This window comes from Melanerpes formicivorus, unplaced genomic scaffold (genome assembly GCF_026170545.1).
Source record: "Melanerpes formicivorus ecotype bairdi unplaced genomic scaffold, bMelFor1.0.p_v2 SCAF_58, whole genome shotgun sequence".
In the NCBI taxonomy this organism is placed as follows: Eukaryota; Metazoa; Chordata; class Aves; order Piciformes; family Picidae; genus Melanerpes; species Melanerpes formicivorus.
Window position 1 is genome coordinate 1,224,345 of NW_027142410.1, and position 20,211 is coordinate 1,244,555.

Below are 20,211 nucleotides of genomic sequence, written 5' to 3' on the forward strand. Positions count from 1 at the left end.
TGGAGAATTACAAAACTGCTATCTAGAATCTCAAGCATGGATAAGAGTCATACTGCGAGTCTCATGCTCAACCTCAGCCAGAAATTCTTTGCTCTGAGGAAAAAAATAGTATCATAGTATCATTCAGGGTTGGAAGGGACCACAAGGATCATCTAGTTCCAACCCCCCTGCCATGGGCAGGGACACCCCACACTAGATCAGCCTGGCCAGAGCCTCATCCAGCCTGGGCTTAAACACCTCCAGGGACGGCACCTCAACCACCTCCCTGGACAGCCCATTCCAGTGCTTCACCACTCTCACAGTGAAGAACTTACTCCTCACATCCAGCCTGAATCTCCCCACCTCCAGCTTCATTCCATTCCCCCTAGTCCTATCACTACCTGAGATCCTGAGAAGTCCCTCCCCAGCCTTCTTGTAGGCCCCCTTCAGATACTGGAAGGCCACAATGAGGTCACCTGGGAGCCTGCTCTTCTGCAGACTGAACAGCCCCAACTCCTTCAGTCTGTCCTCATAGGAGAGGTGCTCCAGCCCTCTGATCATCCTTGTGACCCTTCTCTGGACACCTTCCAGCATCTCCAGATCCCTCTTGTAATAGGGGCTCCAGAACTGGACACAGTACTCCAGGTGGGCTCTCACCTCCATGCCTCTAAGTGACTCTGGGGTCTTCTGGGCAAGCATGATTTGTCTCTCTGTGAGCTCAGCTATGGTGACTACCTTTCCTTCCTGTCATATGCCCAGTTCAGTAAATGACATCTTCCCAGCATTGGTAAATAGAGTTGTTAGCATGCATTTGCAGGACCTATCTTGGCTTATTGGCAGCATTGGATAGGCTGTTGCTGACAGTCTGAGCAGTGGACAGTGTAATATAGCAGACCAGGTTTCATGCAGTGCTTTTTGTGACAAAGCAGCAGTTAAGTTTTAATAAGTCTTAACACCAGACCAGCAAACTCCACAGACATTTAAGGGCACAAAAAACCTCTTGTACCTACTTTGTCTCAGCCATCACCAATGGCAATGAAGTTGGTGTTTTGTTTTGTTTTGTTTTCCACGCTAAAGCAGTAAATCCTTGTTTCAAGTATTTGCAAGGAGAAAGAGGAGGAAAATCCCAAAGATGTTTCTATCTAACTGGGGGGTGGGGTGGAGTGCAAGTGAAATATTTTGCTTGCATTTTAGTTTATCAGGAGGAATGTCTCTAGCAGTACCTATGCCATGACTGCACAGTGTTTTGTCAGTCCCATGACATCCAGGCTATTTCCAAGCTATATGAGCAGCTTGGAGTGCGTGAGGAGATGAGTGGGTGGAACAGACTTTACAGAGAGCCCTGAGGGTAGTAAATACTGAAGCTACAGCAGGGCTTAACAAAGATCCAGGAGATAGGGAACTGAGCAACATCTCAACGGATACAGAGCATAAGTTGGGAGGAGCAGCCTCAAGTTGTCCAAAGGCCTTGTTCTCTTTTCACAGCAGAATTTCTTCTAATACAGTGAAATAGATGTATTTGTACTATGTGATTGACTGTTAGCATGGATTTTTTCATAGGGCAAGCCTTTCACAAGGCTGGCCAACCTGTGACCAGCTAAGTACTACATAACAATTCATATTTTGGGGGGGAGGATTTCACAGAATCGCCAAGGTCAGAAGAGACCTCAAAGGTCATCAAGTCCAACCTGTCACCACAGACCTCATGACCAAGTGCCATGTCCAGTCCCCTCTTGAACACCTCCAGGGATGGTGACTCCACCACCTCCCTGGGCATTACTGTCAATATCATACTCAGCAGACCTCTAGCTGTGCTCGAGTGCCTGCTGTGGCCTCTCTCTGTCTCCCTGGAGGTATCATCTTCATCAGTGGCCACAGATTTCTTCAGAACATAACTTCAGTGAGGATGGCTGAGGAGGCTTTGGGCCAGGGAGGAGCTCAGGAGAGTTTTGGCCAAGGAGAAGATGAGAAGAGGATTTGGGTCAAGCTGAAGCTCAGGACAGTTGTGGTTTCATTTTGGGCTGCTCCCTCCAAAGCTGTTGCCTGGGGTGGGCAGGGCAGGTGACTTTCTGCACCTTGCCTCTGCTGCCAGTTGGCAGGTGACCCATCCTTGGTCTTCCAGGTGTTCAGAAAAGTCTTGGATGTGGCCCTTGGAGCCATGGTTTAGTTGTCAGGAGGTGTTAGGTGACAGGTTGGACTTGATGACCTGTGAGATCTTTTCCAACCTTATTAATTCTATGATTCTATATATCTAACGAAGAATCATCCTTTTCAACAGTAATAGCCTCTCTATTTGAATACAGAGGCAAAAGAGCAAGTAGTTTGACAGCTGATCTGTGGAGATCAAAGGTCTGTCATCAGAATATGCTGCTGTTGCAGCATGATGCTGTTCTGTTCTAAAGTTATTCCTTCCCTGGAACCCCCAAAAGACTGATGACTGTCTTTAGTAGTGTAATAAAAGATGAGAGGATACAGCATCCTCACGCTATGAGACAGTTTACTCAGTGTGATTGATGCACATTGCCATACATATTAAAATAGAAATGGTTGTAGGAGTTTAAAATCAGACCAGATACTGCTGAAAAACTCACAGCAGCAGTGAGTTTGCAGAAGTGGAACAATTGTTCAGATTTTGGCTTCTTTATTATTTTGGTTTATTTTTTCTGGACCCTTCCATATGTCTTCATATTCATAATATTGCTGTTCAAATTAGTTCTGCTGAGAGTATCTTAGCTGTTTTCAATGGCAGGTAGATACATCTTTGTCTCCTCTGTAACACGATTGCAACATTTTAATATTGCTGAATTCATGACCCACATGGCTAAAGTTTGAAAGCAAGTAATTTCTTTAAAACCTTGGAGGGGGTGGAAATACCAGGAGGCTGGAACACCTCTCTTGTGGAGACAGGCTGAGAGGGCTGGAATTGCTCAGCCTGGAGATGTGGCTCTGGGGAGACTTTATATTAGCCTTTCAGTCCTTAAAGAGGGCTTATAAGAAAGGTGGAGACAATTTTTTTAGCAGGGCCTGTTGTGACAGGATGAGGGCTGATGGTTTTAAACTAAAAGAGATGAAATTTGGAATAGATACAAGGAAGAAATTCTTTACAATGAGAGTGGTGAAACACTGACTCAGGTTGCCCAGAGAGGTGGCAGAAGCCCCATCTCTGAAAACATACAAGGCAAGGTTAGATGAGGCTCTGAGCCATCTGATCTAGATAAACATGCTGCTGTTCACTACAGGGAAGTTGGACTAGATGATCTTTAAAAGTCCCTTCCAACCCAAATCATGAAGGTCTCTTCCAACCTGGTCTGGTCTGGTCTGGTCTGGTCTATTCTATTCTATTCCATTCCATTCCATTCCATTCCATTCCATTCCATTCCATTCCATTCCATTCCATTCCATTCCATTCCATTCCATTCCATTCCATTCCATTCTTGCTTTAGTCAGCTTCTTCACAAAGATAGTCTGAAGGAGCTGGGGGAACCTTATATCTGCCTTCCAATACCTGAAAGGATCCTACAAGAAAGCTGAAAGGGACTTTTCATATGGGTGTCCAGCAACAGGGCATGAGGGAATGGTTTTAAGCTGAGAGAGAGTAGGTTTAGACTAGATCTTAGGAAGGAGTTCTTCAGTATGAGGGTGATGGGACTCTGGAATAGGCTGCCCAGGGAAGTTGTGGATGCGTCCTCCCTGGGGGTGTTTAAGGCCAGGTTGAATGAGGCCTTGGGTAGCCAAGTCTAGTGGAGAGGCATCCCAACCCATGGTGGGGCAGTTGGAGTAGATGATCTCTGAGGTCCCTTCCAATCTAAGCTGTTCTATGATTCTTAGAAAACACCAGGGACAACCTTAAATTTATTCAAATAATAAAACCTGCATACTTAGTTTGAGACTTATGTATGTACACATGCACAGGGTAAATAAATTAAAAAGCTATTGCTTCTCTCCAGAGAGAAGTCAGAAGGTACTGAATAGTTTAGCTGTCAGAAATACTACAATGGGTATTAATTTTGGTGGATTTGTTTTAGTATGAATAACAAAACTTTGGTCCAGGAGAACACCTCCAATTTAAATCAAGTTAATCTTATCAGTCTGGATTTACTATTCATAGTGGTGAAGTAGAAAATAATTTCTATGGCCTTTCATACCTTCTGAGATCTTGGGGATTTTTTTATCCAGCACAGCCAAACTTTGCATCAGGACTCCAAGATTTGATCTGAATAAAAATGGGTGAATGTATGTGTATTGGTGACATAATTATAACCAAATGTCACAGTTACCAATGGAAGTCTTTACTGATATATGATAATATGATACATAAGATATGGCAGGGGAGCTAATAACAAGGGTATGATTACTAGTTTAAGAAAGACGTTGAGTTGCTGGAACGTGTCCAGAGAAGGGGGGAGGGGGTTGGAGCACAGCCCTGTGAGGAGAGGCTGAGGGAGCTGGGGTTGTTTAGCCTGGGGAAGAGGAGGCTCAGGGGTGACCTCATTGCTGTCTACAACTACCTGAAGGGAGGTTGTAGCCAGGAGGGGGTTGGTCTCTTCTCCCAGGCTACCAGCGCCAGAAGAAGAGGACACAGTCTCAAGCTGCACCAGGGGAGGTTTAGGCTGGGTGTTAGGAGGAAGTTCTTCACAGAAAGAGTGATTGACCATTGGAATGTGCTGCCCAGGGAGGTGGTGGAGTCACCATCACTGGAGGTGTTTAGGAGGAGACTGGATGAGGTATTTGGTGCCATGATTTAGTTGATTAAACAGTGTTGGATGATAGGTTGGACTTGATGATCTCAAAGGTCTCTTCCAACCTGGTTAATTCTATTCCAACCTGGACTTGACTTTTCTTTTCTTTTCTTTTCTTTTCTTTTCTTTTCTTTTCTTTTCTTTTCTTTTCTTTTCTTTTCTTTTCTTTTCTTTTCTTTTCTTTTCTTTTCTTTTCTCTTCTCTTCTCTTCTCTTCTCTTCTCTTCTCTTCTCTTCTCTTCTCTTCTCTTCTCTTCTCTTCTCTTCTCTTCTCTTCTCTTCTCTTCTCTTCTCTTCTCTTCTCTTCTCTTCTCTTCTCTTCTCTTCTCTTCTCCTTCTCTTCTCTTCTCTTCTCTTCTCTTCTCTTCTCTTCTCTTCTCTTCTCTTCTCTTCTCTTCTCTTCTCTTCTCTTCTCTTCTCTTCTCTTCTCTCTTCTCTTCTCTTCTCTTCTCTATTCTACTAGATAGCAGGTGGCGGAAAGTTACCTTTGGAAATCTCAGCCTTTGGAAATCTCAGCCTTCATGCCTGTCAGCAAGAAAGAAATCTGTTCTCTAGATGTGTGCATTGGTGCAAAGGTTTCATGAGTGTTTGTTTCTAGATGGGGTGCTCTTGTGTGGCGAGGATGAGAACATTCATGCAGATCCTCCCAAATGAGTGCTGACAAATCCTTGTTGTGTATTGTATAGACATATATTTTACTCTTAATCGCAGAGTGATTTAAAGATCACCTAGCCCAAGCCATGGGCAGGGACATCTTTCAATAGATTGGGTTGCTCCAAGCCCCATCCAACCTGAAATCTTTAGAGGTGCAGTTGTTGGCCAGCAGATAGGTGTATTGTAACTGCAACACAAGCACTACTGGGAATATAGAGTGCCCCTTTAGAGGTTATATACTGGTTAAAAATGGGAGTGGACAAAGAAACACAGAGAATACATCAGGTTTGGTTATGTTTCTGGGAATTGATAGTGCTGCACTGAAACATCATGTAGACAGTTGTGTACCAGTACACTGTAATGAGTGTAGTGTAACAGGGCTTTGTTAAATGTGTGTTCATGCTCAACAATAGGGGAGCATAGATTTGGATGGAAACATTGAAGTAGTCTTCTGTTCTTTTTGGTTTGCTGCAGTTGTTGTCTCCTGTTCTGGACCACAGGAAGAAAACTCATCATCACAAAGTCCACCTCAGAAGCATTCCCTGATTAAAAATAGGATGGTTCCATTGCATCAGACTTCTAAACCAGGTACCTCAAGTCTTCTTCCTTATGTTTGCCTTATTCCAGGATCGAGGTGCAGGATAGAGGCTGACAGTCACAAAGACCCTTTATCAGAAAGCTATGATGCTGAATTTCTTCCTGAAAAATCTTCTCCATCATCACAGTGAAATCCACCAGATTTGGGGATGGGAGCTCTTGCAATAAGAGCTAATTAGTGAAGCTGCTTACCAGCAACTCTAGAGCTACCTACCTTTCTTTTCAACTGGAATTTTCTTTTTGCAAGCATTCTAAAAGCCCAGTAAGCTGAACAAAATGCTTGTGAGGTAGGTGTGATGAATTTGGTCTAACTGTGGTGATACAGTAGATGTAGCAAACACTGTACTTCATACATGCCTAGAAGAACAGAGCCAGTTGTCAGTGGTGTGCAGGATTGGAGGTGAAATGATGCCTTTTCATTTAGTGAAATAACCACGGAATGGTTGAGGTTGAAATGGACCTCTCGAGATTGTCTAGTCAAAAGCCTCTGGCTCAGGTAGAGTCAGCTACAGCAAGTTGCCTATGACCATAGAATCATAGAATGTACTGTGTTGGAAGGGACCTCTAGAAGTCATCCAGTCCAACCCCCCTGCAGTAAGCACATCCCCAGCTAGATCAGGTTGATCAGACCTCGATGAAGGCTGACCTTGAATGTCTCCAAGGGTGGGGCCTCCACCACCTCCCTGTCAAGGTGGCTTTTGAGTATCTGTAGGGTGGTACACAGTAGAGTCAGAGGTTGCAGCTTTCAGTGTTCTCTTTCACTGTGACCACATGGAGGCATCCAGTTCTTTTGCTCTGTGATTTATGCTAACAACTGTTTCTTGTCAACTGATCTTTCCATCACAATGTAATGTGTGGGATCTGGTACCAGAAACCTTAGAGTCCTTTTTTACTGGATGTCAACAACTTCCCTCATCTTGGGAGGTTGATCAGGGCCACGAGGATGATGAGAGGGCTGGAGCACCTCTCCTATGAGGACAGACTGAAAGAGTTGGGGCTGTTCAGTCTGGAGAAAAGAAGGCTCCGAGGTGACCTTATTGTGGCCTTCCTGTATCTGAAGGGGGCCTACAAGAAGGCTGGGGAGGGACTTCTCAGCATATCAGGTAGTGATAGGACTAGGGGGAATGGAATGAAGCTGGAGATGAGGAGATTCAGGCTGGACGTGAGGAAGAAGTTCTTCACTGTGAGAGTGGTGAAGCCCTGGAATGGGTTGTTCGAGGAGGTGGTTGAGGCCCCATCCCTGGAGGTGTTTAAACCCAGTCTGGATGAGGCTCTGGCCAGGCTGATCTAGTGTGGGGTGTCCCTGCCCATGGCAGGGGGGTTGGAACTACATGATCCTTGTGATCCCTTCCAACCCTGACTGATTCTATGATTCTGTCTCAAAATCCTTCCAGCCATTCAGATCCCCTCAAGCCTCAGGTTGTGGTAGATAGGCTTCATACAGATTGGAGTACCCAGGAAGGGATTGGTCTCTTCTCTCTAGCAACCAGCATCAGAACAAGAGGACACAGTCTAAAGCTGCACCAGGGGAAGTTTAGGCTTGAGGTGAGGAGAAAGTTCTTCACCGAGAGAGTCATTAGCCACTGGAAAGTGCTGCCTAGGGAGGTGGTGGAGTCATGATCCCTGGAGGTGTTCAAGGGGGGATTGGACGTGGCACTTGGTGCCATGGTTTAGTCATGAGGTCTGTGGTGACAGGTTGGACTCGATGATCTTTGAGGTCTCTTCCAGCTTTGGTGATACTGTGATACTGTGAGACCATGGAAATTAGATTCTCTTTGAAAGAGAACATTGTGTTCATTTACCCAAGCTGCAAACTCTATTACATGACACGCACTCAAAGGATTAAGCCTATATTTGTACAGGCCATAATACTGCAATTGTGTGTGTTGGTAAAACTTAATGAAGTGATTTTGTCAGAAATATCAGTTTCAAGTGACTTTCTATTTTCAAAAGAATTTTTTTCCATCATTTTCTTAGCTTTCCTGAGCTTTCATCTTGCTCTCTTCCACTGTCATGCTGTTGTGAGCGAAACAGCTTTCTGGGTTTTATGACCAACTAGATTTTCACCTGATTAAAAAAAAAATATTACTAATGCTGAAAATAAGTCTGAGCACTTAGCTAACCTGTCACACTTTAATAAATTTGAAACAGCACAGCAGGTCTGGATCTGAGCTCTGCTTTGTCTCACACAGCGGTGGTGTTTCTGGGCTACTGAGACCTGTTTTACAGGATGATCAAACCATAGCCTGAAGCTCAGCTCAGACATTTTTCCCTTGATCCAGCAGAGTCAGGAGAGTGGTTGGTGTCCTCCTTCCTGTGCCCTGCTGGAAGCTGTCACTGCACATACACACACACTATTTGTCACTTCATCTGCTTGTGGCTTCTATTTTAAAGTGATGGGCTCGACAGTGCAGCAGACCTTTACCAAGCTGTGTGGATTTGATGAGGTGGGCAGAGAAACTGTTCAAGGGGTTAGCACAGGTGGCAGGTTAAGAGAGGCAGTAACCTCCAGTAGTGAGCAGGCCAAATAAGGCTGGGGAGTGCAGCAAGAGGCTGGAGGAGGATATAGGTTCAGGTCACAGCATGTCCCAAGCCACAGTGATGTGCAGATCTGTAGCATCTTTTTTTCCCTTGCTCCTGCACACTGGGTGGTGGTTTACAAAAATGTAATGACAACTAACCTCAAAAGTTAGGGAAACTTGTCTGCTTTGACTGCTGCACTCAGATGATGCTTCCATTTCTTCCTTTTTCTGAAACTTCAGTTAGAATATAGATAATCTTCTGGATGCTCTTATGTTTTTATTTCTGCCCCACCTGGGTTGCCTGTCTGACCACCTATGTACCAGGAGAGGTTTAGGCTGGATGTTAGGAAGAAGTTCTTCATAGAAAGAGTGATTGCCCATTAGAATGTGCTGCCCAGGGAGGTGGTGGAGTCACCATCACTGGGGGTGTTTAGGAAGAGACTGGATGGGATGCTCAGTGCCATGGTTTAGTTGATTTAGGTAGTGTTGGATGGTAGGTTGGATTGATGATCTCAAAGGTCTCTTCCAACCTGGTCCATTCCATTCCATTCCATTCCATTCCATTCCATTCCATTCCATTCCATTCCATTCCATTCCATTCCATTCCATTCCACTCCATTCCATTCCATTCCATTCCATTCCATTCCTATCCCATCCCATCCTATCCTTGTTTATATCCCTGACCTGGGTTCTGTTCTTTACACAGGTCCTTTCTCCTCCCCAGGAATAGGGCTACCCAAGGGATAACACCTTGTCATTTGTGTTTGCGAGGTCTGAGTACCCACTGAAAGTCAAGATCCCCCAAATGAATGTTTAGTCTCTTATTATTCTCATATGGCCTGGGGGTCCTGCAGTTATTACTGTAATATTATTATTATTACTACTGAAAATAAATATCATGCAAGTTAATATCATCTTATCATTTCTATTCAGCCCCAGTCTGGGTGGGAGAGCTTTGTGCAGCTAACAACCCTTCAGGGAGTTTTTATTAGATTGATGAGAGAACAGTGAATTACTTCTTGTCTGGTTTATAATATGCTGATTATGAAAAATTCTGGCCAGGGTGATCTAGTGCTCTCAGTGCTCTGAACAGACTCTGGAGTTTGTTAAGAGAGTGCTCTTGTCCATCCCACTGGAGGAAAGCAAAACTGTTACAACAATTAATATAAGATAATATATGTCTTGCCTTGCTCAGAGATTCTGCTTCAGACCCTGTCAAACTCCTTCAGTTGCTGAGAGAGGCTTGACCCTGGAGTTTCATTTGACTTTTTCTTTCCAAAATGCTAAGTCTGTACAGTTTCACTATTCTTGCTGCATGATATATGATTCTCATTCAGGATTTTATGTACATGTGGGCAGGACCTTTCACTGATGTTGATACCTGTGAGAGGATGCTGATTCGCCCCTGCCAAGAATTTGCAGGGGTTTTTTTCCATTCTGGTATGTTCCTTCACCAGCCCTGGGATCACAGAAAGATCACAGAATCACCAAGGTTGGAATAGACCTCAAAGTTCCAACCTGTCACCACAGACCTCATGACTAAACCATGGCACCAAGTGCCACATCCATCCCCTCTTGAACACCTCCAGGGATGATGACTCCACCATCTCCCTAGGCAGCACTTTCCAATGGCTAACAACTCTCTCTGTGAAGAACTTTCTCCTCACCTCCAGCCTAAACCTCCCCTGGTGCAGCTTGAGACTGTGTCCTCTTGTTTTGGTGCTGGTTGCCTGGGAGAAGAGATCAGCCCCCTCCTGGCTACAACCTCCCTTCAGGTAGTTGTAGACAGCAATCAGGTCTCCCCTGAGCCTCGTCTTCTCCAGGCTAAACAACCCCAGGGAGTGACTATTATTGCACAAGACAAAATCTCTTTTCCCTTCAGCAATTGCATTTCATGGGAGAAATGAGCCTCATACACTGTACATCCACTCATTCATGTGTCAGCATCATCCCTGCCCCTTGACCTGGGGAAGACCTCAGCGGAACCTTTGGTTTCTCGTAACAGAATTCTCTTGCATCATCGGCTCAAGCTGCTCGTGGGTGACGTCTACAGACAGTTTTGGAAAACCAGACTGGGTGTTATCTTCAGCTGGTGTCCTGGTGTCTCAGGAGAGGCAGCAGCTGCTTCTGGAAAACAGTTCCTCCCATGGAGTTGTTGAAGGTAGGCAGAGTTTCTGTTCACCTCAAATGGACATCTGATTTCTGCCAGCACTGGTGGTGGCTGTGGATGGCAGCAGTGGGAGCCAGCAGGCTGAGGACTCTGTCACTTGTAACTAAAAGTACTGACAGATGCTGGTTCTGGTGCACTTCTCAGAAGTGGGCTGTCAGTGCCTGAGAGTCACTAAGAGCCCTGTAATACATGTGTGCTGCCCGAGGTGTGTACGTGTGTACCCTGTAAACAGCCAGCCCCATTACATACTCCTTGTATCTCCCTGCTTTAGGATAAGATGCTTTTGCTTACAGAGACTGGATTTCCCTTAGGAAACTCAGTCCTTTACAAGCCAGGGCTGGCTCCATGTCTGCTGTCTGACTTGCAAAATCTGACTTTTGTTTTAGTGCATATGTCCTTGCTTTGCTTTGGTTGGTTTCTATCATACCTCGCTATCTTCTCTACTTGCTTCCCTCATGTTTACTTGATCCTCCTTTCTCTGCTTTCTGTTACTGTCTGGGTTTTGTGCATAGTCCTCTCCTTTCTTCTCATGACTCCTTTCTTTAAACTCTTTGATCATTTTCCCCTTATTATCCCTTTCCCATCCACACTGTGTGTCTCTTCTTTTTTTGTTGTTGTTTTTACTTTTTTTCCTCACAGGGGACGTTTTCCTCCTGAACACCAGTAGGCTTCCAGATAGATGTGAGTTCAGCCTGCAGAGCCCCATCTTGCCTGGGAGCTTGGACTCTTGCTTTCTGGAACTGGCCATATATTCACAGGATGCTGTTCCTCTCCTCCAAAGGTTCACAGTTGAAATCAGCTATGTGGAGACAAACAGAAATACAATGATTTCTCTGAGAGCTGGCCATGAGGAGGATGCTGGGTAAGACAATCAATTTGCAGTTGCTTAGATTTTGAATTGCAAGGTAGGAGGAAGTCCTTCTAGACTGTTGTTTATCAGTGTCTTCTCCCTTCCATGCTGTTACAGCAGAAAATGAAGGTAGAATTGTCAGGACCAAAGTGTGCACCTTCCTGACAACATGTCAATAACAGACTCAGAAACTTTGTTCCTCCTTTGCAAAGAACACGCTTGCATAAGACTCATTCTTCTTTCCTCTCATTTGGAATGGTCAAGAGTGGCTGATTCACTAAGTCTAGGACTGTATCTGAAACATGCACTCAGTCCAGAGACTGCTTTAGCAACGTAGCTGATGTCTTTAAGTTTTCAAGGGGTCCTATCGTTGTTAGGAGCATCACATTTCCCATTTTGAGCTAGGCTTAACTTTTCCTCTTGGGTAATTTCTTCCTTCTGCCTGCTAAGTTCACGAGCATCCTCTTTTGCTTCATTCGTAGAGTTCAGGGAGGGGAAAAACAAAGGCTAGAAGTGAGAAGGGGGAGGAGGCTGAGGGGGGGAGAAAGTGCAGCACCTCTGGATCTTGTCCTGTATTCCCAGCTCTTTGAAGTTTTACTTGTCATTTCTGCTTGCAGCAGAATGTAGTGAGTAGGAGAAATGGGCAAAGGGAATTAATCACAACAGGAAAAGAAGGAGAATCGCCCATGTGTCATCTGATTTTTGCCATTTTCCATCTGCTTGTTTTTCCTTATTCTGTGATCTGCCATGTAGGAGCCTGGGTCAGATATACAACAGAGCTTTTAATTTCCATCACCTGACTGACTCCCATAGAGAACTTAAGCAATAGATCCCACTTCTTGTTTTCTTTGAATTCTTTGGCACTCTGCAGGCTGCCATGGAGATCTGTAGCCAAAACTCCTGGTCAGCCAAAGATAGCAGAGTTTGAACTAAAACACCATATTTATTTTCTTTCAGATCCTTCCCCCGGCCTCCCTCCATCTCTCTCACTCTCTCCTGCTTTTAGCTGTAGTTCACTTCCTTCCTGGCTACTCCTTCCACTTCTTCTTGCCAATTTCACAAGAAATCTGTTGCGTTTTCTGAGATCAGTTTCTTTTTTGACCTATAATTGCCCTTGCTGCTTTGAGTACTTGACAGGCCTGTGGAAGTGCAGCCACAGCTTCATTCCCTTATATAAACTCATAAAATATGCTTTTGATATACCTAGCTGGCCAGGCTTTGATCACAATCGCTGCAGCATCTCTGGAATGGATCATAGGTGTTGTTTAACAGCGTATTTGGGCATTGTGGAACAATTCTATGTGAAATCAAGATTATCATCTCTTTAAAGGAATTATCATCACTCTAAAAGGAATGGTATTTAGATTTATTGGAATGGAGTTAGCTTTACAGGCTGTTGGCACAGTCACTGGTATTATTTTTTTCATGGTGAAATGAAGCACTGATAAGCTCAGGAGGTTTAGTATCAAGGTTTTAAAGATGAAAGGTGAGTGAGTCCTGCATTGAAGCAAGATAGAAAGAAAGGAGAGGAGAGGTTCGGAGGGGTTTGGAGAGGAGAGGAGAGGTTCAGAGAGGTTTGGAGAGGAGAGGTTCAGAGAGGAGAGGAGAGGAGAGGTTCAGAGAGGAGAGGAGAGGTTCAGAGAGGAGAGGAGAGGTTCAAAGAGGAGAGGAGAGGTTCGGAGAGGAGAGGTTCGGAGAGGAGAGGTTCGGAGAGGAGAGGTTCGGAGAGGTTCAGAGATTACTACCAAGGGAGATCAGAGCAGAAACTTAGATACAGGAAAAGGACTGGTTGGCATGTTTTCAGATACAAAGGTGCACCAGAAAACCCTGTTTCTGTAATTTTTGTTGCCTCTCAATTCCAGGATCAAGCTATGCTCCATCATAAACTCAGCTGTATGAGAACATTTAAGTGAGCTCTCCTCTTTATGGATCTTTTCCTGGTGGTGTTTCCTCCTTTAGGATCCATCCCCTAGATAGTTCTCCAAAGCTTAGTTATGTGTCATTTCTGAGAAAAAGCTGCTGTCCTCTCCACATCACTAGCTACTAGGATTTATCATTAAATTGTTAGCAATGAAGTTGCCACTCATGTTTCCCACACATATACCTTAATGGAAGAACAAAGAAAGAGGTGGACCTTTGATACCATGTCCTCTGTACACTGCACTGGTTAGGCCACACCTTGAGTACTGTGTCCAGTTCTGGACACAGTTTAAGAAGGACATTGAGATTCTTGAACGTGTCCAGAGAAGGGCAATGAGACTGGGGAGAGGCCTGGAGCACAGCCCTGTGAGGAGAGGCTAAGGGAGTTGGGATTGTTAAACCTGGAGAAAAGGAGGCTCAGGGGAGACCTTCTTGCTCCCTACAACTACATGAGGGGTGGTTGTAGCCAGGAGGAGGTTGGTCTCTTCTCCCAGGCAACCAGCACCAGAAGAAGAGGACACAGTCTCAAGCTGTGCCAGGGGAAGTTTAGGCTGGAGGTGAGGAGAAAGTTTTTCCCAGAGAGAGTTGTTAGCTGTTGGACTGTGCTGCCCAGGGAGGTGGTGGAGTCACCATCCCTGGAGGTGTTCAAGAGGGGATTGGATGTGGCACTTGGTGCCATGGTCTAGTCATGAGGTGTTGGGTGACAGGTTGGACTTGATGATCTTTGAGGTCTCTTCCAACTTTATTGATTCTATGATTCTAAGAAGATGTCACAGTATGTATTGTTATAAACCCCACCTATGGAGCATGGGTATTCTGAGTTACTACCATTGGAGGGACAACCACTGAGAGAGTGAGGAGATTGAAATTCTATATACTGACAAAAAAAATATATATAAAATGATATTTCACATTATCTCAGAGCTCAAACATTGGGCTTGCAAGCCCAAGCCTTCTTCATCTGGCACTTGGCAGAGAAAGCTCTCTTCACTTGCTCAGGTGCTTTCACTGGTCACATCCAATGCATTATTTACTACATTGCTTATTCTACCTTTTCCCACTTGATCACACTGAAGCAGTCCCAGCTGAAAATTCTTCTGTGTACTTTCCTTTTGAATGGTTTCACATGCTTGTGTTTGCTGTCAGCTGCAATTACTTTGGTGTTGTCAGCTGAATCTGTTTCAGTAAGGAGCTATGTTTTTTTTCAACTCCAAGTACTCACACAGTGATATAATAATAATATTTTCCCTTTACATGGTCAATAAGCCAAGTAGATTTTTTTCAGTTTTCTTTCTGATATGTAAGGCACTGTCCATGATAGACTAGACTAGGCCAGACCAGACCAGGTTGGAAGAGACCTTCAAGATCATCACATCCAACCTATCATCCAACACCACCTAATCAACTAAACCATGCAACCAAGCACCCTATCAAGTCTCCTCCTAAACACCTCCAATTATGGTGACTCCACCACCTCCCTGGGCAGCACATTCCAATGGGCAATCACTCTCTCTATGAAGAATTTCTTCCTAACATCCAGTCTGAACCTCCCCTGGTGCAGCCTGAGACTGTGTCCTCTTGTTCTGGTGCTGGTTGTCTGGGAGAAGAGACCAAGCCCTGCCTGGCTACAACCTCCCTTCAGGTAGTTGTAGAGTGCAATAAGGTCTCCCCTGAGCCTCCTCTTCTCCAGGCTAAGCAACCCCAGCTCCCTCAGCCTCTCCTCATAGGGATTGTGTTCCAAACCCTTCACCAACTTTGTTGCTCTTCTCTGGACTCGTTCCAGCAAGTCAACCTCCTTCCTAAACTGAGGGGCCCAGAACTGGACACAGGACTCAAGGTGTGGCCTAACCAGTGCAGTGTACAGGGGCACAATGACCTCCCTGCTCCTGCTGGCCACACTGTTCCTGATGCAGGCCAGGATGCCATTGGCCCTCTTGGCCACCTGGGCACACTGCAGGCTCATGTTCAGCCTACCATCAACCAGCACCCCTGGGTCCCTCTCTGCCTGGCTGCTCTCCAGCCACTCTGACCCCAGCCTGTAGCTCTGCATGGGGTTGCTGTGGCCAATGTGCAGAACCCAGCACTTGGATGTGTTCAATCTCCTGCCCTTGGACTCTGCCCATCTGTCCAGCCTGTCGAGGTCCCTCTGCAGAGCCTCTCTACCCTCCAGCAGATCAACTCCTGCCCCCAGCTTGGTGTCATCTGCAAATTTACTGATGATGGACTCAATGCCCTCATCCAGATCATCAATAAAGATGTTAAAGAGCACAGGGCCCAGCACTGATCCTTGGGGCACACCACTAGTGCCTGGCTGCCAGCTGGATGTGGCACCATTCACCACCACTCTCTGGGCTCGGCCCTCCAGCCAGTTCCTAACCCATTGCAGTGTGCTCCCGTCCAAGCCATGGGCTGACAGCTTGGCCAGGAGTTTGCTGTGGGGGACGGTGTCAAAGGCCTTGCTCAAGTCCAGGTAGACCACATCCACAGGCCTCCCCACATCCACCAGGCAGTCACCTGATCATAGGAGATCAGGTTGGTCAGGCAGGACCTGCCCTTCCATGATAGTCATGGTAGGTTAAAAAGCAAAGATCATGGCCGTGTGCACACATAGCTTTTCAGTCAGCCAGCCTCACAAAACTATTCTTCATTAGTTTTTGTCTTCCTCTTTTTTTGGGGGGAGGGTGGTGGGGCTAAAATGCCCTGTCAGCTTCTGAGACACTTGTAGAAATTTATCATCTTTGACACTTCTGTCCTCCTAATGTGGTGGGGTTTATCCACAGAAGTTATTTATCATACAACTGGGAACATGTATGGTCATTTTGGTTTTGTTCATTAGGTGCCCACCCACATAAGCCTTTGAATGGGAGTAGTCTGGTAAGTGTCTTCAGAAAATGCCCAATGTGTACTGACAGCAGTGAGCACAGCCATTTTGATTTACATCAAAGAAGAGAATGTAGCTAGAGAAGGACAGGCTGTCCAGACATTATATAGGGCTCTGATTTTTTGAGCATAAATTTGAGAGTGTGATGTACTGTCCTTCATGCTTCTGTTGAATTTGCACCCAAAAATACACTTGGGTGACTTTAGAACCCTCTACCTGGTTGGTGAAGGCCAGGGGAGTAAACACATGTTCTGTGCTCTCTTCTACTTCCTCTTAAGTCCAGTGGCTATGTCTGGGTGCTCCTGAAGATTTACAGGCAACAACTTCCCACATCCAGAAGAGTGATGTAAAGCTGCTAATTTGTGTGTTCACTGATTAACCCTGGAAGCATTTAGCACACATACACCTGTGTGGTAACCCAGGCAGTGAGTCCCCCTAATTCAGAAAAGTTTTCAGTTTTATGGGATTTTTTTCACTCTTAATGAAGAAATTTTTGTTCTTAAGTCTTTCTTGAGCTTAATGCTCCGTTACCTTTGTTGGATATGGAAAGGGAGGATACAGAAAGTACTGGTAAGGAGGGAAACTTGTACTCAGCAGAGGAGATTGAGAGGCTAATGGCTATAAAAAAGAAAACGTTGAAAATACAAATCAGAAGTTGAAACTATGTATTTGTAGGGGGAATCTTGAGTTCTTTTGCCTTAAATATCAGGCTGCTTGCAACTCTAAACTTTCTATCCACGCAAATATCCCCAGAATATTGAAGACTGGTAGCCTTTCCATACAAGCATATACATTTTAACAGCTGTTTAGAAAAAGAGTAATACCACCTCATTACTTGAGATCTGGTTTGACACAAAATCAATAGTAAAGGTGTTGCCAAGCTTGGCTCATCTGGGAGCCTACCGCAATGATCCATCTTCTGCTTAGATCAACAGTGGGCTTCGTTCCTGATTCCATTAAGAAAATGAAATCGGCTCTGACTAATCCCCGTTTGGGCAGTGCAATGAAGCAAAGGTGGTGTAATTATTTACAGCATTAGAAATCTTGCTGCAGATGGATCTTGAGGGTGAGGCTTTCTCTGAAGGGGAATACCTTGATGGTGAGAACTCCACAACAGAAGATGCATTGCGGGTGACGCAAAGCTACTTGTCATTTTTGTGGTCTCTGGATGCTTGCCAGCTTTTGCTGGGGTGTTATAAACAGAGTCAAATTTCAGTACTAGAGATATTTCTGAGTAGGACTAGAATGCTTCATGGGACCTTTGCACTCTGACTCAGAGAAGATGCTGGATCACACCAGCAGTGGTTTAAGGTAGTGGCCTCTCTATTCTACCAGCTGCCAGAGTTCTTCCAGGAGAGGTGGCAGAATGGACAGTGTGTCTTTGTCAGTTGTAATGTTTCAGATGTTGGTTTATTGACTTAGATCACCAGTGGTTTTCATTTATTTTGATATACCAGGCTATAACCACCAAGTTCCAAAGCATCTGGCTCAAAAAGTGTGCAGGATTAAGGTGCAGCAGCTGAACTGGTTATTGTTTTCAGCTGTGGGGCAGTAATGTCTTTACTTACTACTACTAAATGTTACTGTGGTTGTGACTCATGGGCTGTGCACTACAAGCACTTGTTCTCAGGGGTGTGGTAGCACTGGCCATACTGTGATGTCTCAGCTGCAGAGTGGATGGTAACTTGGTGGAGGTACTAGAACGATGTCTTACTATTTGGAAGGTCAAGTACACTTAATGTGCAAATTCAAAAGCTTCAAAGACTGTCCTTACCTTCAGTGGCTCATTGAACCAATGTTACCAAGGCCCTGTTGATTTTAGGGGGCAAGAGGAAGCAATGGAGTGATGAACAAAGCTGTGTCACTTAGCAGTGATTCAGTTCTGGGTCTGGGATGTTGTGCCACAGTGGAACAGGGGCATATATTTTTATGTGTATTTATAAGATCATTTATAAGTGATAGACATATTCCTGAAGCTGCACTGTAATACAAAATGAAAATAAAGATGTTCCCCTTTGGGTAGTCAAGGTGGTGAAGTTGTGGCTCAGGGCTGGGCATTTCTGAAGCTAAATTAAATTATATTGAATTATGAGAGGTGTAGAATCATAGAATCAATAAGGTTGGAAAAGACCTCAAGGATCATCAAGTCCAACCTGTCACCCAACAGCTCATGACTACTAAACCATGGCACCAAGTGCCACATCCAATCCCCTCTTGAACACCTCCAGGGAGTTAATGTAGATAAGAGAAGCTCAACTTCAGATGAGTTTAGCCTATCCGTGGCTATTTATTTGTGTGTGCAATGGTGAAAGTGGAAGATGGGGAGGGATGTCATAGAAGGAAGAGTAAGAAACTCTCACCAGAAAAGGTACGTAGTTGGTTTGGAAGAATGAGTTAGGGAACTAATCAGTGGCAAGCAAAAGTGGAGAGGGTGATTCTACACAGAGAGTGTGATTGCCAATTGGAATGGGCTGCCAGGGGAGGTGGTGGAGTCACCATAATTGGAGGTGTTCAGGAGGAGACTCGATGGGGTGCTTGGTGCCATGGTTTAATTGATTAGGTGGTGTTGGGTGACAGGTTGGATGTGATGATCTTGAAGGTCTCCTCCAACCTGCTCTGGTCTATTTTATTCTATTCTATTCTATTCTATAAAAACTAAAGTTGTTTAGGGTTTTTTGCAAGTTGCAAATTAGAAGGTCTGTGATTTTTATACTTGTGTCCAGTCAAGATGTGTTTGTTGTACAAGTGTTGCCTTCTAGTGTACTTCTGGCGCAGGATGAGGGCTAGATGATCACCTCATGGCAGCTGAAAGCATTTCCCAAATGAAAAAGTAATAATAGAAGGTGGACTGGAGTGGCCCATCTTATCACTGTGGCCTGGCCTTCTAATCATCTCACTGACACTGACTTAGAGGAATAGAATAGAATAGAATAGAATAGAATAGAATAGAATAGAATAGAATAGAATAGAATAGAATAGAATAGAATAGAATAGAATAGACCAGACCAGACCAGACCAGACCAGACCAGACCAGGTTGGAAGAGACCTTCAAGATCATCGTGTCCAACCTATCAACCAATCCAACCCACCTAAACAACTAAACCAAGGCACCAAGCACCCCATCCAGTCTCTTCCTAAACACCTCCAGTGATAGTGACTCCATCACCTCCCTGGGCAGCACATTCCAATGGCAAATCACTCTTTCTATGAAGAATTTCTTCCTAACATCCAGCCTAAACCTCCCCTGGTGCAGCTTGTTCTGGTGCTGGTTGTCTGGGAGAAGAGACCATCTTCCACCTGGCTACAACCTCCCTTCAGGTAGTTGTAGACAGCAAGAAGGTCTCTCCTGAGCCTCCTCTTCTCCAGGCTGAGCAACCCCAGCTCCCTCAGTCTTTCCTCATAGGGCTTGTGTTCCAAGCCCCTCACCAACTTTGTTGCCCTTCTCTGGACATGTTCCAACAAGTCAACCTCCTTTCTAAACTGAGGGGTCCAGAACTGGACACAGTACTCAAGATATGGCCTAACCAGTGTGGCGTACAGGGGGAGAATGACCTCCCTGCTCCTGCTGGCCACATTGTTCCTGATGCATCCAGGGCATCCCCAGCAATGTCAGCAGCATGTAGGATGCAGATAAATTTATCTCACTCTGGTACTCTTTCCAGAAAAGAGCTTAGAGCAAGGATTCCTTTGCTGCTACCCTTCCCACAACCCCTTTACAAAACACTAGCACACAGTTTTAACTGTATTTATTTTATGAAGGAGAAGGAGAGGTATTAAAAATAAAAGTACTTTAATGAATCCTAGTGGATTTTATTTTAATGACACCTGGATTTGCTGACTGCCATCAGGTTGATTTGAGTGGGGCACTTGGAAAATTCCCATCTGATATCTCTAGCTTTC

General features: G+C 45.0%; 1 protein-coding gene across 2 annotated transcripts in view; it reads left to right on the forward strand.

Moving 5' to 3' along the window:
• The window catches only part of LTK (leukocyte receptor tyrosine kinase), a 125,147-nt gene that overhangs the window by 46,363 nt on the left and 58,573 nt on the right, over positions 1 to 20,211 (forward strand). The window contains exons 2-4 of one of the 2 annotated variants that reach the window (XM_068161420.1): positions 5,846 to 5,959; positions 10,496 to 10,651; positions 11,300 to 11,522. In XM_068161420.1, the coding sequence (XP_068017521.1) occupies positions 5,846 to 5,959; positions 10,496 to 10,651; positions 11,300 to 11,522 (493 nt within the window). Of the gene's footprint in view, positions 1 to 5,845; positions 5,960 to 10,495; positions 10,652 to 11,299; positions 11,523 to 20,211 lie in introns of those variants that run through there. The other variant, XM_068161421.1, reaches the window with a different exon arrangement.